General features: G+C 40.8%; 1 protein-coding gene across 1 annotated transcript in view; it reads right to left on the bottom strand.

Annotated features, from left to right (window-relative positions):
• Positions 1-8,629: 8,629 nt before the first annotated feature.
• Positions 8,630-20,307, bottom strand: part of ARL14EPL (ADP ribosylation factor like GTPase 14 effector protein like) — a 28,138-nt gene continuing 16,460 nt past the window's right edge. Inside the window, exons 3-4 of the mRNA XM_066379916.1 lie at positions 16,213-16,352; positions 8,630-9,414 (exon numbers count right to left, since the gene is read on the bottom strand). Of these exons, the coding sequence (XP_066236013.1) occupies positions 9,192-9,414; positions 16,213-16,352 (363 nt within the window). The 3' untranslated portion in view covers positions 8,630-9,191. The remainder of the gene's footprint in view (positions 9,415-16,212; positions 16,353-20,307) is intronic.

Here is a 20,307-nt window from a genome sequence, read left to right as displayed (position 1 = left end):
CCTCTTGCCTCCTCCATCCCAGGCTCTATAAAACTGCAGGAGCCTTTAGCTCAGGGCTTCTAGACAGTGAGATGACCCACTTGTCTGTGCTGATCAACTTGAGCCTCATCCAATGCTCATTTCATGGGGGGAGTTGGCACTTGTCTGGTTTTAGCTCCTTGCTTAAACCATTGCAGTAAATGATTAAAATTCTCTTTCCCTTGGCCCTGGCCAGTTGGCTCAGCAGTGGAGTGTCGGCCTGGCGTGCGGAGACCCGGGTTTGATTCCCGGCCAGGGCACATAGGAGAAGCGCCCATTTGCTTCTCCACCCCCCCCCCCCTTCCTCTCTGTCTCTCTCTTCCCCTCCCGCAGCCAAGGCTCCATTGGAGCAAAGATGGTCCAGGCGCTGGGGATGGCTCCCTGGCCTCTGCCCCAGGCGCTAGAGTGGCTCTGGTCGCGGCAGAGCGACGCCCCGGAGGGGCGGAGAATCGCCCCCTGGTGGGCAGAGCGTCGCCCCTGGTGGGCGTGCCGGGTGGATCCCGGTCGGGTGCATGCAGGAGTCTGTCTGACTGTCTCTCCCCGTTTCCAGCTTCAGAAAAAAAAAAAAAAGAAAAAAAAATTCTCTTTCCCTTTGGTTCTTTGCTTTAGTCATCTACTTTGACATCTGACAGCTCAGCTGAGTTCCTGGGAATGGGCCCCAGAAACCCGTCTGTGATGCCATGCTACCCAGCTCCACAGAGCTGCTCTGGCTCCTGTTCTTCCCAAGGCAGGTTCAACATTTCCTTAAATGTGGTGACCACAGAGCTGTTTGCAGATAAAAACCCTAGCTGCTATAGCCTGTCTATATCCTGATTGTGAAAAGCCATTAAAGGGAAATAGTGCAAAGATATAGAAAAGGAAGAGGAGAAATAGTGATGAATACAGTGGAGCCCCTGAATAATCGGGGAAAATAGGACCCAGAGGACATTCCAATTGACTGGCCTTTGACAGGAGGAAAATGTGTTTCTCCAAACCTAGAGGAATGAAGGCAAGAGGAGGCATGGATGAAGAGTTATAGGAGGATTTGGGGCAGGGGAATAATAAGGATGTCAAAATTATCTGTGTTGGATGACCTCCAATATTTCTAAGGAGGAGGAAACCTTGATGAAAGGATGAAGAGATGGTGAGTTAAAGAGGTTAAAGACTTAAGTAGCTGCTGAGGAGCTGATTGAACTAAGGGAGGCCTGGCCATGGGAACAGGTGAGAGTATCAGCCTGTATAACTGGGTACCTTCACCACAGACAACGTGAGAAAGGCACTGGGAGTCATGCATTTTATCCGAAGTATTTTCTAACCTTTATTTTTTTTGCTAAATGTATCCTTTGTTTTCATTTATAAATTTTGAAGCAAAAAGGTAAAAAATCAAAATACATCCACCAAATTTTAAAGTCTGTCATAAGTTTGGAAACATTAAATTAAAAAATTGAACTAAATTTTTGGGGGAAATACCTATTTTAATAGTGTCTTACTCTGTGTAAAACTTAAAAGTACATATGAATGGCCAGCAGAGGGAGCTAAAATCATGCATGGACATTTAAAACTACAAAATGTGAAACTCATCCTCTGAGAATATATGCAAAAATCATACACTCACATAATTTAATGCTTCTCTGCCACCAAGTAGTGCAAAGAAAATTCCAAAGCTAGAATGAGATTCTGAATCTCAAGTAGTTCAAAGAAGAAACAAACCTCCCTTGCTTCTTTCCTCTCTCGTTCTCTCTCTCCTCTTCCGGGACTTGTCTGGAGTAACTCCCCAAAGCTAGGTAATTTGTATTCTATTTACGTGAAAACATTCTATGAGTTGTGTCAATGCTTTTTCAGTTCCTGTTGCATTGCGGGAGTCTGTGGGTTCATAGTAGTTTCCAGCTGTGCTGAAAAGAAGTAGGAGGGTCTAGCTCAGACCTCTTGAATCAGGCCTTAGGTATGTATCCCTTAGGAAGAGAAGGAACATATTTCTTTTTTAAAAAAATATTTTTAACTTTATTCAGTTTTTTTAGAGAGAGAGAGAAGGGAGAGGAGCAGGAAGCATCAACTCTCATATGTGCCTTGACCAGGCAAGCCCAGGGTTTTGAACCAGCGACCTCAGCGTTTCCAGGTCAACACTTTACCCACTGCGCCACCACAGGTCAGGCAGGAACATATTTCTTATAGAAGTTTGTTGAAAGGAATTGACTACTAAATATCTCTCCAATTTCTGCATGATACCTGTATTATTAGGATGTTTTGTTTAAAGAGAAAATCCAACTTTGACTAAAGAGGGGAAAAGAATTTATTGACAAGATACTGGTTTGCATTATTCTTTCAATAGTTTATAACTAAAATTTGGGGAAATATTTTATAATTAAAAATGATAATTTATTTTGTACAACTTATTTTAACAACTTGAAAACTTAGATAACATGGATAATTCCCAGAAAAATATAACTCTCCAAAATTAATATGAAATAGAAAACAAAGTTTAACTATTTTTATAAAAGAGTATATAATTAAGATCCTTCCTATAAACAAACAAACAAACAAAAAAACCGCTCCAAGCCCAAATGGCTTCACTGGCAAGTTTCAACAAATATTTTAAAATAATAATAACAATGTCATCTGAAACAAAATGACAAAGGAAAAAAATACAAAAGACAAAGCAGTCCCTAACTTCATTGCCTCACATTACCTTAATAGCAAAGCCCAACAAGTAACTCCCACTTGCAGAAAGATATTCTTTTTAATATTCTACTCAGTAAGTATGGCTAAGTCATGACATTGTAAATAAAACAAATAAGACAACTCTGTAATATGGAGCAAGGAAGGCAGACTATATAGAGACCTCAGACACAGATGATATAATGGTAAGTAGCCTGGGTTTCTTTTCAATTCATCTTCCTCTTTTTCCCATTACCCATTGTATTCTTAGGGTCTCATAAAGTGTCTGGCAAACAGGAGGTGCTTGATGAATGAAGGAATGAGTGTATGGTTACTAAGTGATGTATTCTTTTAAGGATGCAGGATTTTTTAATGCATTTTTGAAGAAAAATAAACCCAGTCCTTTTGAATCGCTTTGAATTTATTATCTCACATAAGCACTGGCCAATTTAAAAAGAACAAACAGACAAACTACACAAAAATGAGGGGGAGAAATCTGCTAAAACTATAAACACAAAATAAACTTGTTAGACAAAGATAGTGATAATGAGAGAGTAATTTTCCTTCCATAGAGTGATGAAAAATTACTATAGAAAAAGCAGAATTTTAGGGATTATGTGAACATGAAAAATAATACTCAAAATCTAGAATTAAGGCCCTGGGCTGGTTGGCTCAGTGGTAGAGCATGAGCCACCAGGTGGGAGTCCTGGGTTCGATTCCTGGTCAGCGCACACAGGAGAAGCAATCATCTGCTTCTCCCCCTCCCCCCTCCCCCTTTTCTGTCTCTTCCCCTCTTGCAGCCGTGGCTCAAATGGCTTGAGCAAGTTGGCCTGAGCACTGAGGATGGTTCCATGGCCTTGCTTCAGGTGCTAAAATAGCTCAGTTGGAAGCAAGCCCCAGTTGGGCAGAGTATGGCCCCATAGAGGGCTTGCTGGGTGGATCCCGGTCAAGGCACTAGCGGGAGTCTATTTCTTTGCCTCCCTTCCTCCAACGTAATTAAAAAAATAAAAATCTAGAATTAAAATATAGATTCTGAAAAAGAAAGTATGAAAACTGCTTGGCCAGATCAGGTATATGGACTACTTTCCTAAAAATCACCTGAAAGCTGTCTTTTGCTATTATAGACCCCGTGGACAGTGAAGGAAAAAAGGGAAAAGTAGAAAAAAAAAGAAACAAAAATGATAGATTTTCTTTTTTTGACAGAAACAGAGAGAGAGAGAGAGAGAGTCAGAAAGCGGGCCAGATAGGGACAGACAGACAGGAAAAGAGAGAGATGAGAAGCATCAATTCTTTGTTGCGGCATCTTAGTTGTTCATTGATTGCTTTCTCATATGTGCCTTGACCAGGGTTGGGAGGGGCTACAGCAGGGCATAACCCCTTGCTCATGCCAGCGACCTTGGGCTTCAAGCCAGTGACCTTAGGGCTCAAGCCTGCGACCATGGGGTCATGTCTACGATCCCACACTCAAGCCAGCAACCCCTCGCTCAAGCTGGTGAGCCAGCGCTCAACCCAGATGAGCCAGTGCTCAAGCCAGTGACCTTAGGGCTCAAGCCAGCGACCATGGGGTCATGTCTACGATCCCATGCTCAAGCCAGCAACCCTTCGCTCAAGCTGGTGAGCCAGCGCTCAACCCAGATGAGCCAGTGCTCAAGCCAGTGACCTTGGGGTTCGAAGCTGGGTCCTCCAAGTCCCAATCCTACGCTCTATCCACTGCGCCACCACCTGGTCAGGCAATGGAATTTCTTTTCATTATTTTATACAAGAATACAAGCTAATCTAAAGCACTCAACATTTAGAACATACTAAATGTCAATAAATACCAGACAATCAAGAAATCCACACATCAAACGGTACTTGCTTGCACGGCCACTTTGCTGTACAGTTGCAGGGAGTGTTCCTGGCAGTGCTATGTGAAAGGCACCCCTGGACATAATAGGCTTCATGGCCACACACTGCAGCCCTGCTCAAGCAAATGTTTAAGTCCCAAGGAATTATAGAACCACAATCTTGATACCCACCAAATATACAAGTTGGCTTTGTTCAGTTTCCAGAAAAGCAAATAAATATATAAAGGAGAGGTTAGATGATATTCTATGAGTTAGCACCCCAAGGTTTATACCTGAAATGGGTCCAGGATACTGTGCGGGGAGAGAATTAGGTACAAAAGGATTGTCTGTCCACTGTATGAATATTCTTTAATTCTTACAAATTACACTCAGATAAAGTTATTCTGCAAACTGATGTGATATGGCGCTCCAACTGTAAATCTTTTTGTAAATCAGTATAGGATGACTTGTCTAAATTCTTCAGTGTGTAAGTTTATGTTTAAATGACCTTCTGTGAAGTAGCTTTCCTTGCCATTTCTATTCATATTCATTTATACACCCCGTCAGCATTAAAAGATAGTCAAGCAGAAAGAGAAAAATCCTAATACAATGACAATTTTCTTAGTTAATGTAATCAGATAGTATAGCTATATTCCTTGTTAATCTGAATTTACTTCAAATAACTAGAGCTTTGTTCACTTTGTGATAAAATTAGACACTTGTAAAATTGGTTTCTGACAATTCACATAATTTAATTTTTGCAATAATCCTTTAGTGCAGAAGGATTTTTTTTTTAAAATGTATAGAACTGGCATTAGGTCAGGATGAAGTAACCTGATTTCTAAAAAGGCACTTCATTAAATGTCTTACTAGGTTTCCATGAAAGCAGTATGAGATGTCTGCTTAGTAACTATGTAATTTTTTTAAACCTTTTTTATTGCTTTACTTGGAAAACTTATTAACATAATTTGCCAACACACTTTTCAAACTAGCTCTTTTTATTTTATTTATTTTAGTTTTTTTACAGAGAGAGAGTCAGAGAGAGGGATAGACAGACAGGAACGGAGAGAGATGAGAAGCATCAACCATTAGTTTTTCATTGCGACATCTTAGTTGTTCATTGTTTGCTTTCTCATATGTGCCTTGACTGCGGGCCTTCAGCAGACCGAGTAACCCCTTGCTCGAGCCAGCGACCTTGGGTCCAAGCTGGTGAGCTTTGCTCAAACCAGATGAGCCCACCCTCAAGCTGGCAACCTCGGGGTCTCGAACCTGGGTCCTCCACATCCCAGTCCAACACTCTATCCCCTGCGCCACCGCCTCGTCAGGCTAAACTAGATATTTTTAAACCAGATTATTTCATCTAATGTTTCAGACTGAATGACCACTCTTCCCTCCCTCTGTAAAGAAACCCAACACACTAATTTAAAAGAATATATCAACCCCTATTTCATTGCAGCATTATTTATAATAGCCAAGATTTGAACACAACCCAAGTGTCCATCACTACATGAGTGGATAAAAAAGCTGTGATATATTTACACAATGGAATACTAGTTGGCCATAGAAAAGAAGGCAATCTTACCTTTTATGACCGCATAGATGGACCTGGAGAGCATTATGCTAAGTGAAATAAGCCAGTCAGAGAAAGACAAATATCACATGATCTCACTTATATGTGGAATCTAATGAGCAAAATGAACTAACAAACAAAATAGAGACAGACTCACAGAGAGCAAGCTGACAGCTGTGGAGGGAGGGAGTTGGGGGCAGTGTACAATACAGTGTATAGACAATGGGTTGTGCAACTGTGCACCTGAAACCTGTATAATTTTGTTAACCAGTGTCACCCCAATAAATCCAATAAAAAGGAAAAAAAAGGCAAAAGCAAAATCCTCATAACAAAGTTTTAAAATTATAACTATAATTGTTTAAAACAAAGAATGACAAGAGACAAAAGGGAAAGGTACTTTAGTGTTTACTTGCCTAAGATTATTTTTTAATATGAAAATTGGACAACTAATGATAAAGCAATCTTTCTCCAACTTACCTGATACTGAGACTTATCTGGGGTGCTTGTTTGAAAGTATGGATTTCCAGGTCTCATCTATAGAAATGGTGATTCCTGAGGTTTGGGAGGGGGCTTAGGAATGCTATTATTAAAAGCACCTGGGTAAATTTTAAAATTGGACAAATTTGGGGAATGCTTGATGTCACAGAACAATGAAATAGCCTTAGGGCTCAAAGCACCAGGATTGCCAGCTCTTCTGTGTCCTTAACAGTCATTTTATCTCATTGGGTCTGAATTCCCTCAGTTGTAGAAACAAAGCAAGGCAAAAAGACTGGTTTTAGTCTCTAAACCCTGTGAAGATGGGAAGAAGCTGGGTTTTACTCCCTGCCCCATCCTCTGTGCCTAGTCTGGTCCCGGCACAGAACAGCCTCTTTGTATTAGTTGATTGGTTTACTATTCAGACAACCTGTAAGATTACTTTGAATTTTTAAAATATATGATTGTAAAATAAATAAAACAGTTCATTTGGTTAGCCATTTGTAAAATAAAAATTATTCTCAAAACAAGACATAAATCAAAAAAGCCACTACTCCTTTCAAATGGATTCAGGGATGTACGTTCCCGTGAGTATTTCAAAAGATATCACTTGGGTGATTTGATTTCACATCTTCTTCAGAGTTGCTGTGATGGTTGAGGGTAATGAACTGGAAGCACTTAACACAATGTTTGGTTCAGTAAAAGTGAGCTGAATCTGGAAACTCAGTCAATTGTGTGGAAAAGAGAGTAAGTTCTCCTGCTACACATACAGGAGTACTGTATTCATAGCACGACTTTTAAGATTTTTGTTGCTTTAGTTTCAACACATACTGTCAAATCACAAGCCCAGGATTATTGGAATCTTCCTTCCCCAGCACATGTAGATTGTACAGAATTAAGTGCTTTTGAAAGTCATTATGGAGGAAAAATAAGCCCTTGAAAAGTTTAAGATTAAATACTCTCGGACCTGACTGGGTGTTTAGCATCAACCTGGCATGCCAGGGGTCATGGGTTTGACTTCTGGTCAGGGCTTGTAGGAGAAGGAATCAATGAGTGCACAACTAAATGGAACTAAGTGCAAGAATGAGTTGATGCTTCTCTCTCTCCCCCCTTTTTTCCCCTTCCTCTCTCTCTCTCTCTCACTCAAATAAAAAAATTAAATATTCTTCTCGCCTGACCTGTGGTAGTGCAGTGGATAAAGCGATATGGAATGCCAGTTGAAATCCCTGGGTTTGCCTGGTCAAGGCACATACAGGAAGCAACTACTCCAAGTAGGTGCTTCCTATTTCCCCACCTCTTTCTCACTCTCCCTCTCTTCCTCTCTCTTCCCCCCTTTCCAAAAATCAATAAATAAAATCTAAAAAAAAAACCTTAAAAAAATTAAATATTCTTAATAATTTTTAAAAATATTTATTAAATTATCTATGTAAACCCTTCCATACATTATGTATCTAATATAACTTAAAGAAATGGTTCTCGCCTGACCAGGCAGTGGCGCAGTGGATAGAGCATCAGACTGGGACACAGAAGACCCAGGTTCAAGATCCCAAGGTCGCCAGCTTGAGCGTGGGCTCATCTGGTTTGAGCAAAGCTCACCAGCTTGAGCCCAAGGTCGTTGGCTCGAGCAAGGGGTTACTCGGTCTGCTGCAGCCCCCCAGTCAAGGCACATATGAGAAAGCAATTAATGAACAAGTAAGGTGCCGTAGCAAAGAATTGATGCTTCTCATCTCTCTCCCTTCCTGTCTGTCTGTCCGTATCTGTCCCTCTTCTGACTCTGTCTCCATTACAAAAAAAAGAAAAAAGAAATGGTTCTCTAAGGGTGGTCCACACACAAGTATGAAAAGCACCAACTTAAGGTAGTTGGAATTAAAAACAACAAATTTAAGGATGACTGAGTTCAACTTTCTATAAACCTCCTAAAATGTATCAGATTTGAAAAAAAAAATCATATCTCTATTCAACTGCATAGTAATATATTTAATTAGCAAACAGATAACAAATACAGTTTTGTACAATAAGTTTTCTTTTGAAAAAAATTCTGAAATACTGAGGCTGAAATGAAAAAAATATAAACCACTGGCTTTTAGGATATACAAGTCCTAATTTCTCAATTTTACAAATAAAATATAAATTTTTAATAAAAAAGATTACCAAATTTAATTTTAATATTATTGAAATAAATAAAAATGAAACTATAAATATATAATGCAAAGTCACAAGGTCTGGGTCTCTTTTTAAGTCCACATAGCAATTGTTGCTAAATTCTAAATCTGTGTATGACCTAAGGGTAACTAGATATTATCAACTTATGATTTTAATTAAAAAAAAACCTCTCAGCCAAAGAATTCTCAAAATCTCAAAATTACACTTTCTCAGCTACCAGCAAAGAGAAACAAGATTTTCAGTTTGAGAGAAGAGTAGAGCTGGGATGGGAGTGTTGACAAGAGAAACTGGGGTCCACCCACTGTCACACTCTTCGGTTACAAGGGAAAGGATCTGAGAAGACACAGGAAGAATGACTGCCCAATCTAAACTGTTCTACAGCTTTGGAGGATAAGGCTCTTAAGTATGTTTTTCCAATATTTTCCCCTAAGCCCTAGAAATTCACCAAGAGAAAGGGGTTGATTTAAACATAAAGAAGAAACAGATCAATTCACATGTAACAGCTCCTAGTCAGGAACATGAAAAGGCAGCGTGCTGATGACCTCTCCGGACTCGGTGACAATGTCATCATAGACCCACTTGCGGCTGCAGCGGCACTCAGGCCCACACTTGTTGGAGTTACACTTGGGGCAGGGGTAGAAGCAGCCCAGGCAGTTCTTCTCCAGGCAGTCGCACAGATCTGCATCGTTACAGATCAATCTGCCAATTTTGTCATACTTATTCATAACTCTGCAAAGAAAAAAAAAGACACTAACATGAAAGTGTAATTTTCCTCAAAACTGAGGATAAATTATTATGCAGCAAACATTAATATGATCATTTTATTTGGAAGAATAGCACCTTTGAGATTACCCAGCAACATTTCAGAATATTATATGGCAGTTATGTCCTGGAAAATTTAGTCAATATGTGAACAAGTACAGTCAGTATTGTCACTGAGGGTAAAAAATACTTTACTTTTGCAGCATGCTGGAGAATGTAATATTCCATCCAAGCAAATTATGAGGAATAGCTGGTTAAAGCTCCCTTCTACAAATGTCCCAATTTTTCCTTTAAAATATACTGCTCACAAAAATTAGGGAATATTTTATCGCTTCATATGAAGCAGTGAGCAGTATATATATTTTGTGAGCAGTATATAACCATTCTTGATCAAGTTTTCCCTAGCAGATCACATTCTTTTTTTCTTTCTTGAGAAAAAATGCCCTATAGTGAATACAATTACATTTTTTAATGCCAGGCATTAAAATTTCCTCATCATTTAAAAAGTAAATAAATGAAACAGTTTCTTAGCTAATTGTTATTGCTTCTGTTCCCTTTCTGATTCTGTTTTCACCCAGTGAGGAGGAAGAAAACAGGTGACTAAGACGGGGGATCCACTGTAAGCTCTGAGCATAGGCAAAACCTCCTGTACCAGAGGAGAACATCAGAGTCTACACCTTGCCTCAGGTTCCAACACTTTCTCTGTCAGCCTCTACAACAAATCCAGGAAACAAATGGTTTTCAAAGAATTCCAACATCCTCTCAAAACCAAACTGCTTGAAGCCTTAGAATAACAAAAGTACTTCTTTACAGCCTGAATCCATCATTACCAGAAGTCAAAAAAGGCTGTGAAATGATGATCTTCTGCACCCTGGGTCCCAAAGCAGGCATGACCTCTCCTCTCTACCTGTTCAGTTAGGTGATGCTGTTCTGTCCTCTTCCCCCTCCTAGTAAAGCAGGGAAAGTTGAGGATCGGAGTTATGTATATACTTGCTACCTGATTATCACACTTTAGCAGAGAATGAGGATTTCCATAGGAAGCATTTCTTCTGTGGAATGGAAGCTCTTCTACCCCTCCCAAGCCCACTAGGAAATTCAGGTGTCAACTGAATTTAAAATCTATTATGGGAATGATGGGAGAAGGGCGGGTGGCTCTAAAGACAAGAGATCAGGTTCTGTCCTTTCCCTTTGCCTCTTAACCCAAACACTGCCTCATCCTAACTCAGGCATCAAGATAGATTTTATAGTTTCTTGCCCATCAATGTATCGTTTGCAAAATTCTAAACCATCAGACATACAAAAGTATATAAAACATACAAGCACAGATAAAAACAAAATAAAACAAACTGTGTGGCCACTCCCAGCATAATGATAAAAGAGTACTGTACCTTCGATGTCCTCTCTGTGCCCCATGTATTGCATCCCTCTGCCCACAAGGAACTTCACCTTGATATTATAAACATCACCTTCTTGTTTTACTTTTAGTCATTACACATGTGGATGTATCCCCAAGCATACTACATATTTTCTTCTGTAATTTTATTTTTTATTCTGCCTCTGATAGTGTAGCTATATCCAAATATTTTTACTTCTTCATATATTCCACTGAATGAATATACAAGTTACTTATCTTTTCCCTTATGGATGGGCATTTGGATTATTACTACTTTATTTTCTTTGCTGTTGCAGTGATGCTATGAAATGTCTTGAACATCTCATACTGTACATGTGTAACAGTTTTTACGACATATCTCCAGGAGTAAAGATGTTAGGTTATAAGCTATATAGGTAATGCCAAGCTGTTTTTACAGAGTGGTTGTATCATGCTATACTCAATTCATGTCTCATAGTTTCATCAACATTGATATCAACAGACCAAATTCTTTGCCTGTCTAGGAAGTGGGGCACTTCTTCACTTGTTACTGATGGGGTTCAGTATTATTAGCCTTTTCCTCTATGAAATGTCTGTTCATTGCTTGGTTCATTTTTCTGAGAAAATTTATATTTTCATTGACTTGTAGAATTCTCTCTATATTTTGAATACCAACCCTTTTTTTTTTCTTTTTTTCTTTCTGAAGCTGGAAACGGGGAGAGACAGTCAGACAGACTCCCGCATGCGCCCGACCGGGGTCCACCTGGCACGCCCACCAGGGGCGACGCTCTGCCCACCAGGGGGTGATGCTCTGCCCCGCTGGGGCGTCGCTCTGTCGCGACCAGAGCCACTCTAGCGCCTGGGGCAGAGGCCAAGGAGCCATCCCCAGCGCCCGGGCCATCTTTGCTCCAATGGAGCCTCGGCTGCGGGAGGGGAAGAGAGAGACAGAGAGGAAGGAGGGGGGGGTGGAGAAGCAAATGGGCGCTTCTCCTATGTGCCCTGGCCGGGAATTGAACCCAGGTCCCCTGCACGCCAGGCCAATGCTCTACCGCTGAGCCAACCGGCCAGGGCCTTGGATATCAACCTTTTAAATTATAAATAACTTCTCCTGTCTTGTGATTTGTGTCATTATTTTAAGGATATCTTTTAATGAGTATAAATTCTCAATTTTAATGTAGTAGAATGTGTCAACCTTTTTCATTATGGTTTTATTAGTTTCTATTTCTGATGCATTAGCAATCATTTTACTTATGATTCTTTGTGCCCGTATGATACCTGAATCAATTCCCATAGTTATATTACTTCTCCTTCAAATGATACATCTCTCTGGCCCTGGCCAGGTAGCTCAGCTGATTAGAGCATTGTCCCAATATGCCAAGGTTGCAGGTTTGATCCTTGGTCAGGGCACATATAAAAAGCAACAATGAATACATAAATAAATGGAAAAACAAATCAATCTTTCTTATATTTTTTAATTCTTTTTTTTTTTTTTACAGAGACAGAGAGAGAGTCAGAGAGAGGGATAGATAGGAAAGACAGACAGGAACGGAGAGAGATGAGAAGCATCAATTATTTTTCATTGCGACACCCTAGTTGTTCATTGATTGCTTTCTCATATGTGCCTTGACCATGGGGCTACAGCAGACCAAGTAACCCCTTGCTGAAGTCAGCAACCTTGGGTCCAAGCTGGTGAGCTTTGCTCAAACCAGATGAGCCCACGCTCAAGCTGGCGACCTCGGGGTCTTGAACCTCGGTCCTCCACATCACAGTCCGACGCTCTATCCACTGTGCCACCGCCTGGTCAGGCTCAATGTTTCTTTTTCTTCCTTCCTCTCTCTCTAAAAAGATGTATCTTTTATCTTTTAATCATCTTTTCTACTAAAGTTGTTACTCTAATCCAGGGGTCGGGAACCTTTTTGGCTGAGATAGTCATGAACACCATATATTTTAAAATGTAATTCCGTGAGAGCCATACAGTATATTTAACACTAAATACAAGTAAATGTGTGCATTTTATGTAAGACCAACACTTTTAAAGTACAATAAGTCTATGAATCCTTTTAATAACACTGTTATGCTGTTGTTAACCAATGATGAATAAAGTACTACTTACCACTAATGCAACTTCTGGTGCTGCACAGTTTTGCTGATGGCTTTGTAGTCTGGTTGATGCATGGTGAGGTTAAGCTTCATGCAGGTGTTGAGACTTCCATCCGTTAAACATGATCATAGATTGGTCTTAACATTCTTTAGATATGAGAAAGACTGCTCACATACATACGTAGAGCCAAATATTGTCAGTACAGCAATACTCACGCTGCAGTGTGTGGTATGTGACAGGAAGCGCGTTCCAAGTTTTGACGATCAGCTGGTCTGCAGGTTGAATTTTTTTCATTTCTCTCCACTTGTGTTTACTCACCAACTCTGCTTGCTGTCCTGCAAGTCCTTCCAAATCTTCATTCAGTGACTTGAACTTATTCACCCACATGTCTGAGGCCTTCAGGTCAGCAGCTTATAGCTCAAAATCTCTGGTGGAGACACTGGGGATGTAACTCGGGTTGGCGCTGTCCACTGTTCACTCGTGTGAATGGGTGATGAAATTAAAAAGACAAGTGCAGCCCTGGCCGGTTGGCTCAGCGGTAGAGCGTCGGCCTAGCGTGCGGAGGACCCGGGTTCGATTCCCGGCCAGGGCACATAGGAGAAGCGCCCATTTGCTTCTCCACCCCTCCGCCGCGCTTTCCTCTCTGTCTCTCTCTTCCCCTCCCGCAGCCAAGGCTCCATTGGAGCAAAGATGGCCCGGGCGCTGGGCATGGCTCTGTGGCCTCTGCCTCAGGCGCTAGAGTGGCTCTGGTCGCAATATGGCGACGCCCAGGATGGGCAGAGCATCGCCCCCTGGGGGGCAGAGCACCGCCTCTGGTGGGTGTGCCGGGTGGATCCCGGTCGGGCGCATGCGGGAGTCTGTCTGACTGTCTCCCCCTGTTTCCAGCTTCAGAAAAATGAAAAAAAAAAAAAAAAAGACAAGTGCACTCACGAAATTCTCCAAAGTGCGCTTTCAATGACTGCAGGAGATTAGATGTGAAGCCCACTAGCTGCTGGAGATCAAAGTATTGAGCAGGGTCACTTGCTGTGCATGCATCTTTAAACTCTCCCAGTTTTTCAAAGTGTAAGAAACGACCTGTTTCAATGAAGAGTTCCAGCTTGTTTTCAAATGCAAACACTGCTTGTTGAAGGGATAAGACTGTATTTCCAATGCCTTGCATTTTCACATTGAGCTGGTTCAGATGTTCAGTCATGTCCACGGGATAGTAGAACTTCAGGATCCACTCAGTGTTAGCTAACTCAGGATGCTCGACTTTTCCATTTCAAGAATAGTCCGGATTTCGCTCAGACAATCCACAAAACGGCTGAGCACCTTTCCTCTTGACAACCAACGCCCATTGCTGTGCAGAAGCAGGCCAGGATAATTATTCCCAACTTCATCCAGCAGTGCTTTAAACTGGCGATCATTTAAAGCTCAGGCAACAATAAAGTTGACCACCCGAATGACCAGCGACATCACCTCACCAACCTGCTCGCCACACATCTGAGCACAAAGTGCTCCTGATATAGGATGCAGGGAAAACTTAGGATGGGTCTCTTTTCATGTTCATGAAGAAGTGCTACGAATCCTCTGTTTTTCCCCACCATGCACGGAGCATCATCAGTACACACCGAAGTAAGTTTATCCATTAGTAGATATTTTCTTTAGTGAACTCAGTGAAAGACTTGAATAAATCCTCCCCTCTTGTTGTCTCTTTCATAGGCAAAACAGCAAGACTTTCCTCACGTAGTGTGTCACTGACAGCATACCGTGCAATCACGCTGAACTGGAATAAATGGCTTACGTCTGTTGACTCATCCAAAGTGAGAGAAAAGAATGATGTTGCATTTATGTCCTTCACTTGTGTTGCCTCAATTTGATTTGCCATCATGATGGTACGACCGTGCAGTTCTTGCCAACAGAGGCATGTCTTTTTTCATTTGATTATCTTGTCTTTATCCGAAAAGTTGTCAAAAAGTTCATTGGTAACATCAAGCATGAATGTTTTGGCATACTCCCCATCTGTGAATGGCTTTCCGTTTCTCACAATTGCTAAAGCACCAGCAAAGCTAGCTGAATTCTAGTCACCTTGTTGGGTCCAAACATGGAGTTGCTGCTGACTAGCTTGCACTCTGCACAGTAGCTCTTGACATGCTTTCTTCCTGCTGTCCCCCGCTGGATATTTCGACACAAATGTAGTATGGCGTGCGTCGAAGTGCAGCTTTATATTTGACTGTTTCATCGATGCAATTTTATCATTGCATATTAGACACACTGTAGAACCTGCTCTCTCCACAAAGGCAAATTCCTCTGTCCATTCCAGCTAAAAAGTATGATACTCCTCATCTTTTTTCTTTTAGCCATCTTCTTCGTCATAAGGGTTTCTTCAATTAGCTAGCTGACTACTTGATTAAAAGGAGGGAAGTTTACTTCCTGACCTCACAATGACCCATGTACGTTATCCATTATCCAATAAAAATTTGGTGTTGTCCCAGAGGACAGCTGTGATTGACTCTAGCCACCCGCAACCATGAACATGAGCGGTAGGAAATGAATGGATTGTAATACATGAGAATGTTTTATATTTTAAACATTATTATTTTTTTTATTAAAGATTTGTCTGTAAGCCAGATGCAGCCATCAAAAGAGCCACGTCTGGCTCACGAGCCATAGGTTCCTGAACTCGGCTCTAAAACAAGGGCTTCTGAAGTCTTTTGTAAAAATTGATTTCTAATTTGGAATTATAGTCTATTTCTTAAAGGTGATAACTTCCAGACACATGAGGTGATATTGTACTTTAGAAAACATATTTTTATTTTATTTTATTTTTTTCATTTTTATTTTTAATTTATTGTGTTGACATGGTTTCAAGGGTTCCACTCAATATAACACGCTCTATCCCCCACCATCATGCACCCCATACCCCATGCAAAGTCTCTTTCCACCCTGTTTCACCCTTTTGCCCCCCCCCCGACCTCCCTCCACCTTTCCCTCTGGGAATTGCTACCCTGTTGTCTGTATCTATGTGCTATGTACCTATAACTTGGCTAATCCCTTCACCTTCTTTGACCCCGTCTTCTCTTCCCCCTTCCCTTTGACAGCTGTCCATCTGTTCCCTGTGACCCTGCCTCTGTGTGTTTTGTTCCTCAGTTTATGGTGTTCATTAGATTCCATATGTAAGTGAGATCATAAGATAAAGAAAATGTATTTTTAAATCATAAACAAGAGACAACCTTTAATTACTTTGCTTTGTCGAGGAGAACTCATGCATTTTATTATCCCGCTAATAAAATGTAACAAATTATTATCTTACTTGTAATTTATAGAAAAATACTCATTCATCTTTGACATCCGAGCTTTCTTTTTCTGCTGTCGTGTTTCAGGATTAAAGTCTGCAACCTGTGGTCCAGGGTTTTGAAATGCCAAGCATCTTAACTGCCGCTCTATCTGTTGCTATGAAAAAAATAAAATGTATTAGTAGTAAAAACTGGATAGTTTTATCTGTTTTACATCATATCAAAATAAAATTTCAGAAACTTTTACCACAATGGCATGAAAGGATAGATATTACCTAGAGAAAGAACCAGTTTAATCTGATTAAGTTTCAAAAAATGATGTCAATTTCTTCAAGTGAGGTCATTATAAATAAAGAAATTCATAGTCGATGACGTCAGAGTAATGGCAGGGTAGGAAGCAATACCGATAAATCTCCCCCAAAACTCAACAAGATCTTCAACCAGAAACAGAAAAACCTATACTTGGAGCCTCCAGATGCTTCGCAATACACCCGAAGGTATGGTCGAGTGAAAAATTGGCTAAATATATAACCAAACCCCAAAGGAAATAGGGAGTAAGAAATGCTCCGCCTTCCTCACTAACCTAAACAGGGCGGCTTTCTCTGGTAACTGTGAATATAGAAACTGAGGCGGGCAAAGGGGGTGAATAGATCCAGGCTGCGGCACAAACGGCCAAACCAGGCTGTGGCACGGAGATCCAAGCCGAGGAAAAACTGATCCTGTGGGAACCCAGGCAATACAAGCTAACACTCGCGCCAAACCCAAACAAAGAAAGACAAGCGGGGCAGCCATTTTACCCGATCTGCTGGTCGGTGCGCAGTTAGTGGGAGAGAGATTTCTTCCTAAGCCCCGGGAGTGGGTGCCCGTGTTACCCCACAGAGAGGCAAAGTCAGAGGCCTTTCTGTGGGCCAAAAGCAGAATCTCTGGGCAGCCCCAGTGCCCTGGGAAAGCCGCGCACGGGAGGGAGCGAGAACTAATTCCAACGGTGGAAATTTTCCATGCTGGTGGGGGTTTCACTCAGAGGGAAATGCGGCCGTCCTCATATCCTGGTCTGCGCACACAGTTAGTGAGTGAGAAATTCCTCCGAGTGCCTCGGCAGTGCACGCCCGTGTTATCGCACAGAGGGGCAGAGTCAGGGGTCATTGTGTGGGCCAAAGCGGAATCTCGGGCCGCCCCAGCGCCTTGCAAAAGCCGCGCACGTGGACGGAGCGAGAGCCAATTCCAACGCTGCAACTTTTCCATGCGGTTGGGGGTTTCACTCAGAGCGTGAGACTGCTGGCCGGATATCCTGGTCTGCGCACGCAGATAGTGAGGAGAGTTTCCTCCAAGCACCCCGGAAGTGGGCGCCTGCCTGTGGTACTGGACAGAGTGGCAGAGCCAGTGGTCTTTGAGTGGGCGAAAAGCCCGCCTGATTATGCTAGCAGCTCTGACTGACTGAGCCTTACCCAGAGCCCTGTGCTGCGTGGAAATAGAGTGGGGAGTTGCCAGCTTTTTGAGCCTCTTACTATCCAGGCAGAGGCAGCAGCAACCCCATAGCTGGATTATCAGGCTACTAATTGAGGAAGGAAAGACTAAGAGAAAGGCTCCAGGAACATGGACTCTCTCACTGTTGGAGCCTAGAAATGCTAATGAGCCTCGACTGCCAACGAGACTAAAGCACAATACATGACATTGCCATAGAGACTTATCAACTGCAAACCTCTACCTGAGCGTGCCAAAGGGGCAGAACCCAGGGTACAGAGTCACCGACCAGGAAGAGGGAGAGAAAAGAAAAAGCAAGAAGATAACCTCTCAAAATCAAGAATAATCTGCAGACTTTATAACCTATCCCATTTTATTATATTTGTTCGTTTGTTTCTCTTATCTTCATTCTTGATACTTTTTTTCCTCCTCCAATTTGGCCGATTAACTCTCTGCCGGTCTTACTCTCTCCTCTCCTTGAACTACACTACCCATAAGTGTTACATCTCCCATTATCTTTTCTCTCCTCTTCCTTTCTCTCTATGAGGGTTGCACTCCAAAACCCTTAACTCTCTCTCTCTCTCTCTCTCTCTCTCCTTTCTTTTTTCTTCTTTTAGTGGTTCTCTCTTTCTCTCTCTCTCTTTTTCTCCCTCTATATTAGTTTCTTCCTTTCTCCTTTACATCTCCTCTCATTCAAACCTCAATAACGAACAAATTATCTTATCTGGGACTCAAAATTATGTTTGTGGCATTTTGGGGGGTTTTTACTTCACCTTTTTAACTCACTAGCAGTGCTCCCATCCCGGGCTCTCCATATTATCTAGTTCTTGTTCCACTAAATACAATAGTAATTTTTTAGTTTGTCCCCCCACTTTTCTGTTTTCCTCTTATTCCTCTCATCATAACTCTTAGACAACCAACACCTAAAAACAAATCATTTTATTCTTGACCCAAATTTTTTCCTTATTTGCTTTTTGTGGGTCCATACCCTCTTTTTTTTTCTTTTTTTTTCTTTTTTTTGCCCCTTTATTACTTTTCCCCAATTTAGGCCCTCCATCACAGTCATTGTTTGTTATAATTCACAGTTCACCACAAGATTTTCTCAAGAAAGAGGGGAGAGAAGAGGAGAGGAAAAAAGGAGGGGGGCAATAATTTCCTTTTTTGAAAATTTTTATTTTATTTTATTTTTATTTATTTCATTATTAATTTTTTTTAAAAAAACAACTCTTTTCGATTTTTTATTTTTATTTTTTTTAACTTTTTATTCTTTATTAAATCTCATTAATACTATCAACAAAACCACCCTCAGATGCCATTAAGGAAGAGAAAATCGAATATCATGGATACAAAAGAAAGAGAGGTAACACAGCTAGATGAGGAAAAATCTATGGAGAAAAAATTTAATATATTGGAAACCTTGGAGCTAAATGACAGAGAATTCAAGATAGAAATCCTAAAAATCCTCCGAGATATACAAGAAAACACAGAAAGGCAATTTAGGGAGCTCAGAAAACAACTCAATGAACACAAAGAATATATGTCCAAGGAAATTAAAACTATAAAAACAAATCAAACAGAGATGAAAAACTCAATTCACGAGCTGAAAAACGAAGTAACAAGCTTAGCTAATAGAACAGGTCAGATAGAAGAGAGGATTAGTAAAATAGAAGACAAGCAACTTGAGGCACAACAGAGAGAATAAGAAAGAGACTCAAAAATTAAAAAAAATGAGATAGCCCTACAAGAATTATCTGACTCCATCAAAAAGAATAACATAAGAATAATAGGTATATCAGAGGGAGAAGAGAGAGAAAATGGAATGGAGAACATACTCAAACAAATAATAGATGAGAATTTCCCAAGCCTGTGGAAAGAACTAAAGCCTCAAGTTCAAGAAGCAAACAGAACTCCGAGTTTTCTTAACCCCAAGAAACCTACTCCAAGGCATATCATAATGAAATTGACACAAACCAACAGCAAAGAAAAAATTCTCAAGGCAGCCAGGGAAAAGAAGAATACAATATATAAAGGAAGGCCCATTAGATTATCATCAGATTTCTCAGCAGAAACTCTACAAGCTAGAAGAGAGTGGACCCCAATATTTAAAGTCCTGAAAGAGAGGAACTTTCAGCCACGAATACTATACCCATCAAAGCTATCCTTCAAATATGAAAGAGAAATAAAAACATTCACAGATACAGAAAAGATGAGGGAATTTATCATCAGAAAACCCCCACTCCAGGAATTACTGAAGAGGGTTCTCCAATCAGATACAAAGAACAAAAAAAAAACAGAGCCACAAGAAAAAGCTCCAAGAAGAATACAATAAAACCAAATTTAAACTGTGACAACAACAAAAAGAAAAAGGGGGAGAAGATGGAGATTAACAGTAGCAAAGGACGATGGAGTGCAAAAGTACTCACAAAATAGTTCGCTACAATGAACAGGGTAGGGACCCTTTTCATTACTCAAAGGTAACCACCATTGAAAAAACCACCACAGAAGCACATGAGATAAAAAAGATAGCAACAGAGGAAAGATGTATGGAATACAACCAAATAAAAACAAAAGATAGAAAAATGAAAGAGAAGGATCAAACAAGACACAAAACTAACAGAAAGCAAGATATAAAATGGCAATGGGAACTCACA

Source organism: Saccopteryx leptura, chromosome 4 (assembly GCF_036850995.1).
Source record: "Saccopteryx leptura isolate mSacLep1 chromosome 4, mSacLep1_pri_phased_curated, whole genome shotgun sequence".
NCBI lineage: Eukaryota > Metazoa > Chordata > Mammalia > Chiroptera > Emballonuridae > Saccopteryx > Saccopteryx leptura.
The sequence above is the reverse complement of the archived record's forward strand: the minus strand, read 5'-3'. Positions and strand labels throughout refer to the sequence as shown.